A 6,896-nucleotide genomic window follows, 5' to 3' on the forward strand; every position below is an offset into this window, starting at 1 on the left:
CCTCCTCTCTCTCCCTCCTCCTCTCTCTCCCCTCCTCCCCCCTCTCCCTCCCCTCCTCCTCTCTCTCCCTCCTCCCTCTCTCCCCTCCTCCTCTCTCCCTTTCTCCTCCCTCTCTCCCCTCCTCCTCTCTCCCCCTTTCTCCCTTTCTCCTCCCTCTCTCCCCTCCTCCTCTCTCTCCCCTCCTCCTCTCTCCTCTCCTCCCCCCCTCTCTCTCCCCCCTCTCTCTCTCCCCTCCTCCTCTCTCTCCCCCCCTCTCTCTCCCCTCCTCCCCCCTCTCTCTCTCCCCTCCTCCCTCTCTCCCTCCTCTCCCGCCGCCTTTTTCTTCCGTTAGTGTTTTGAATTGAAGCCTCGCTGGCGCTCGCGCAGTGACGGCGACGGCGGGCGTGGCCGCGCGCTGACGTCACGCCGCCGCCGCCGCTGCCGCCGAGAGGGCGGCGTGAATTCAGGCAGTTGTGCGGGCAGCTCAGGCCCCGCCCCCCCCCGAGCCCCCAGGACCCCGCAGCAGCCCAACATGGCGGCGCCCAGCGGCGATGGCGATGGCGATGCGCCGGCAGCTTTCTGCGAGTGGCTCAGCAAGAGGCTGGAGCAGCTGGAAATCGACGAGGACGTGTACGGGACTTACATCAACGGCATATTGCGGGAGGAGGAGAACGAAGTGGAGAAGTGCGACGCTCTCCAGGGCATTCTGTCCGCATTCATGGTCGGTGGTTGGGGTGGTGGGGGGGGGGCGCCTTGGGGGAGGGGGGAGTATGCGCGCGCGCGCGTGTGTGTGTGTCGGGGAGGAGTGTGGGCGCGTGTGTTGGGTGTGTGTGTGTAGGTATGTGGGTGGGGAGGAGTGTGTATGTTGGGGGGGAGTGTGTGTGTAGGTATGTGAGGGCTGGAGGAGTGTGTATGTTGGGGGGTGTGTGTGTGTAGGTATGTGGGTGGGGAGGAGTGTGTATGTTGGGGGGGGGGAGTGTGTGTGTAGGTATGTGGGTGGGGAGGAGTGTGTGTGTGTTGGGGGGGAGTGTGTGTAGGTATGTGGGTGGGGAGGAGTGTGTGTGTGTTGGGGGGAGTGTGTGTAGGTATGTGGGTGGGGAGGAGTGTGTGTGTGTTGGGGGGGAGTGTGTGTGTAGGTATGTGGGTGGGGAGGAGTGTGTGTATGTTGGGGGGTTTCATGTCATAAAGTTTCTTTATTTTCTTCTTCTACTGCCATCGGTTAATTTAGGGATCGCGTCGCCTCTGATCTATTTTCGTACATTTCCCCATTTGTCAAAGCTCGTGGTCTCTGTGGATGGATTTTTATTTCCAAATATGGAGGCGGACGTTCAAGCTGCTGCTTCTCATTCTGATCCAGACACGAGGGATGGGTGGGAAAGAGGGAGGGAGGGCGTGGGGTAATTTTTTTTATCGCCATCACTCCCTCCTCCCTCCCCACACACACAAAAAAAGATCGGAACTTGTTAGAAATCAACCGCTTTCCAAGAACAGCAAATAGAAATATTGCGACTGTACGTTATCGAATTAAATGTTAATTGAATGGAAGTGCCGCTCCGACTCCTGACTCAATTAGCGGTTCCAACCGTGTGGAGTCCTGTAGCTCAGTGGTTAGAGCACTCGCTTTGTAAGTGAGAGACCTGAGTTCAATTCCAGGCAGAGGGCGAAACCTCGGGCAAGTTTCCTTACTCCACACAGAGCCTAATAATAATCCCTCCAAAAACCCAAAACAATAATAAATTGGTCATTTTCAATCTACGACTGTTTGTGGGACATTGCTGTGTGCAATTGGCTGCCACGTTCGCCCACAAATATACAGTCTTTACAGTGTGTTCTGTGAAGCGCTTTGGGACGTCCTCCTGACGTGAAAAGCGCTATATCAATGCAAGGATTATTATTATTAAATTGGGCGCACAGATTAGTAGCACAGATTATTTATGATGGGTTCAAGACCCAGTCGGTACTTTGAACTGACAGTCTGGTCTGACAATACAGTCCGGTACGACTGCCGGACTCCTGCACTGTCGGAAGTGCAGTCCTTTAGATCGATCCAACATTAAGCTGAGGACCTGTTTGACCCTTTGCGAAGGCACTATCCGAAAAGAAAGGTAGTACGACTGTGGTGGTATTTGTTGCGGAGCCCTGGACAACAGTCCTCCGCATAAATTAGTCATCAGTTTCATGTCTATTTGTGGGATCTTGTGTTGACAAATTGGCTGCCATATCTCCCTGCAAATACACAATCACGTCCAGCACCAAATGTGACAGTGATGCTTGTTGAGATAAACTAACAGAGTGTAAACGTACTAAATTATTCACCCAGTTCTGCCTCCCCAATTCTCTCTGAAGCAGCAGTGCTGAAGTGTCACGAAGAAAGCTGATTGTAAATAACTCCCGCACACATTGTTCATCTTTACCTCTCCCCTCAAATGTGATTTACAGGATGAAGATTCATTATCAAACATTTGTGAAGAAATAATCCAAAAATGGTCTGAGACAACAAACAGTATTTTAGCCAAGAAGAAAGTTGAAGGTAAAGACTAGAATAATCTCAGATAATTTCTTGTTTGTTCATATTTTAAGTGCACAAAGTCAATGAATTGGGTGAGTTCACATTATAAGTATACATTTCTATTTTAGTAATACAGGTATCGTAGCTTGTTGTGAAGATAATGTGGCAGAACTTGTGAAATCAGCAGAAAGTTTTCTTTTTGGAACTGTAAAGTATTAGCCTGTATTCTCACCCACTAAACTCTGTACCCTCATCACACCACTCCTCACCTGGTTCCCTCTCACAGAACCGATCCATTTCAAGATCCTCTCACTTGTCGACTGAAGACCTTCTTCTCTGAACCGTGCTCAACAACAGGCTCCAGCGCTGTTAAGTGCTCCATGGCGCTGCCCCATGCGAAGGGGTTATATCAGTGCAAGTTGTTATTAACTTAATTTATCTCTTGTTTTTTAAAGATGAAGTACAAACTATTGCAAATATGATTGAGAAACAGGCCAAGATTGTTGTGAGGCCGAAGGGCATTTCGGAAGAGGAGAAATCAAGGAAAGCTGCACTCCTGGCACAATATGCAAACGTGACTGATGAGGAGGAATATCCTTTCTGCTGATTAATTGAATTGCTTTCACAAAAAATGAATGGAAGGAATCTCTAGTGCAAGGATTTACAGATTTTCTTTGCCCAGACAAAAACAGTCGTTTCACACGTGGAAAATTGAAAAACAAGGATTTTTGTGTGATGTTGGGTTGGAGTATATTAGAAACACTGTATTTAAAATGTGCAAGAATGTATTAGTTGAAGAAAAATCTTGAAGCAGAAGTGCTATTTGATACCTACTTAGAATTATAGATCTATACTACACAGAAGGGGAACTAAAATAAATGGGTGTCAAACTTTTACAATTGTGATGGCTTCAGTTTAGGTAGCGATGGACAAGTCACTCTGCCACCCAGTGATTCTGACTCAGTAGTTCATAATTGGGTTACTAGACACATTTTAAATGCACCTCCAAATTGCAGCTAGAGATGTCTGATTTCTAAAGCAATTCTGTAGTTATGTTCATTGATCTTGATTTTGGAAATAGAAAGATTATTACATTGAGGTATGAATACTGCTGGGTCATAGACACCTTCTCAACATCTTGGCACCCCGTGTCTGGATGAAGGACCCCGAGGTCGATAAAGCACAGCTATTAACAAATCACGTCGTTGGCTCACATACTGTTTAAAGGTTTTCAAGAAATTAGTGGGCTGTCTGGGAGCAGCAGTTTGATCAACAAATCCAACAGCTTGTCACAAATTCCTTAACTTGGGCACTGACGATGAAGAAACACAAGGAGCAACTGGATCCTTCCACTTTAGTAATGATAAATGTATCCTTTGCCAATTTTTCTTCGATTCAAATAGTTTTCTGTTTTATAATTACATTTTCTTAATCTTTACGGGATGAAGTTAAAAAGTGGTGACTGCCTACTGAAAAGTTTCAGGAAGTGAGTTTTCGCCATACCTCAAACGGGGCTCCTTAAATGTTCTTGGGTAGCTTGTTGGTTGCATGCCTAGCTCTTTATTAATATTAAACATGAACTGGTGTTTGTGTTCATTTAGCGCAGCATACTGCTCAGATTCTGCCGAATAGTTTGTAGCAGGAAATGCAAATGCTGTTTTCCACACAACAATCGCTCTACACAATTAAACTCGGAACTGGAATCCTTGAAGAAACTTTTGTCTTCCTGTTCTTTGCAACTGGTTGGAATAATTGCAAAAGTCAACAAAGTAGTTGGAAATCTGAATTGACCTGACCTTAACTTAATTTTAGCTCTTTTCAAAAACACAAACGCTGCAGCTGTTCTCGTTGCNAAAAAAGCCGAAAGGGAGAAAGCTAAAGAAGATTCACAAAAGAAAAAGGAGCAAGATAAACTGCAACGAGAGAAAGACCAGCTTGCGAAACAGGAAAGAAAGGAAAAGGAAAGGAAGAGAACGCAGAAAGGAGAACGAAAGCGATAGCTTTGTTTCCCCACAAAAATTGCCTAATTTCAGTGGACTGACAGTAAGAATATTCTGAGGGGCAAATGTTGCACGCACAAGTATTGTGCAGTTTAACTTTTTGGGGTGCTCTGGTAACATTTAAAAACCTCATGGAAGCAATGGATTGAAAGGAAACACCACTTTGCTATTTTTCTTCACAAATGCCAAATTTTTCCACTCTGTATCATTGAAAGTACAAAGTCACTAAAATATTCATTAAAAAATTTAGATCTTTATATAAAAAAAATCTTAATTTTGTTTATCAAATGTTTCAAGAAGCAGGGAGGGTAAAACACCACATATACCTCTAGTTATTGAATATTCAATAATTGAATCTATCCTGAAATCTCTAGAAGAAACGCTAACATTTTTCTAGTTCATAGGATGTCACACGATATAACAGCTTATCGCCTTGAGTAGTCACATGAAGGAACATGCAAGTTTTTAGCGCCCTTGTGTCTAAATACTCTGAATGTGCTTTACTATAATTACTATGAAATTCAGTTTCTTTTATAAAATAAATAGTCCTTGTATTTGATACAGCGCGTTTCATGTCAGAAGGGCATCAGAGTACTTTCCAGGATTTGCTGTAAAGAGTAGTGATTGTGTATTTTAGATGAAAGTGACAACCAATGTTCCACAGACAGCCATGAGGTGAATGACCAATTTTATCCAGGGTGTTGTTGGCCAGGACACTCGGAGAATCTCTCGTTTTCAAATAGTGCCACGGAAACTTTAAAGTCCAAAACAGGTAAATGGGACTTCAGTTTAATGTTTCGTCCAAAGAACAGCACTTACAACGATGCACACCCAGCAGTGTATTGGGAGTGTCAGCCAAGACTCTTGAGTTCAACTCGAAAGGTCATGGCTTAAACCCACAACCATGACCTTCGTACTTGGAGGTGAGAATGTTACTGAGTCAGACTGACACCTGTAGGCAAAATAAACATTAATGCAACAGAATATCCCAGTGTGACTATGTATGAAGGGAGAATGCCAAGAGTTGTATTTACCAACCGCTGACCAGTGGTAATAATTCCTCTCTATTGACTCCATCAAAACTCCTAAGAATTTTAAAAGACCTATATCAGGTCAGAACATTCTTTGCTTCAGCAAATTCATCTGATTTTAGTTTTCTTAAACTCTGAATTTTAATTTGTGTTAATCTTTTTTTAAAGCTATCACTTTTTTATTTCTGCTATAAATACACTAAAATCTTTTTTTTACAATGTTTGATGATACAGGGTTAACACAGTACCAAGATAATTTCAATTAGCATTTCCCTTTGTATATCTATCAAACCAAGATTTTTGAAAAAGAAATTTGATCAACATTTAATGTTATGTTTTCAGAAACTTGCACATTTCAGTAAAATATATCAACTTTTAACTTAGGAAAATCAAAAATTTCACATATTTTCTTTGATACAAAGTCAACTTCTTAAATATTAATTTTGGAACTTAGGCTAACTTTTCATTTATAAATGACATTGTTTCAAGTAGCTACTACACTTTTTTAAAACACACAACCATCTGTTGACTCTTATGAGATAACATTTTTCAGCAGTTGTGCATTAAAGTATTACTAAGTACTTCACTGATCACATAAAACATTTTAACACCTAGGAGGTTTCTTATACTGTATTCCTGATCAATTTGTCAAGCATATGACACATATGTTCCTTTTATTCATTAATCTAAACTAGTATTCAATTCATAAACTTAAAGGTCAAATAATTCTAGTTCCTCAAGGTAATCATACAACACAAATTATCATTTAGAGATATCTGATACATCGTATTTATTCTGACATATCTTGAAATGCTTTTCAACTAACTTAAATAGAATTGAAGACTGTATTAAATGCCTTCCAGATAACCTTAAGATGCGCCATTAAACAAGGTATTCTAAATTGATTTCAAGTGAAATTGTTTAAACTGTTTAGATACCTCGGAGTAATTTTGAGGAATATTTACTTCCTTTTGTCCAGAGGAATTGAAAGAAATCTACCGTTAATCATTTCAACATATAATATTTCTAAATGACAATTACGTACACTGGGTATGCACAATTGTAATTTGGAGATATCTCAAATTTGAGTCTCGTAATGAGTTGCAGACTTCTCAATAGCAATCAGTCTAAATGTCTCAAAATCATGTAATTGTGTATTTAAATGATTTTAAGATATCTTCAAATATATATTAGATTAATGAATTTGAGAATGAATGACAATTCAGCTGGTCATATAATACAGCACTAAATCTAGTGCAGTGAAGTTTGAAGTAATTCACTTCAGCTACAGGAATTAAGTGTACTGCCAGAATTACTAAATATTTACCACTATATCCGCTACTCACATAATATCAAACTTGTTTGCATGGGTGCACT

At 41.7% G+C, this 6,896-nt stretch overlaps 1 protein-coding gene across 1 annotated transcript; it reads left to right on the forward strand.

The window, feature by feature from the left end:
- The first annotated feature begins 474 nt into the window (after window positions 1-474).
- Window positions 475-5,047, forward strand: ccdc43 (coiled-coil domain containing 43). The gene is made up of 5 exons (XM_042343410.1): window positions 475-700; window positions 2,419-2,509; window positions 2,944-3,079; window positions 3,802-3,857; window positions 4,301-5,047. Exons 1-5 carry the CDS (start codon window positions 512-514, stop codon window positions 4,486-4,488), a joined length of 660 nt encoding a protein of 219 aa, XP_042199344.1. The 5' UTR covers window positions 475-511; the 3' UTR covers window positions 4,489-5,047.
- The last annotated feature ends 1,849 nt before the right edge of the window (window positions 5,048-6,896 follow it).

This window comes from Callorhinchus milii, unplaced genomic scaffold (assembly GCF_018977255.1).
Source record: "Callorhinchus milii isolate IMCB2004 unplaced genomic scaffold, IMCB_Cmil_1.0 Scaffold23, whole genome shotgun sequence".
NCBI classification, from domain to species: Eukaryota; Metazoa; Chordata; class Chondrichthyes; order Chimaeriformes; family Callorhinchidae; genus Callorhinchus; species Callorhinchus milii.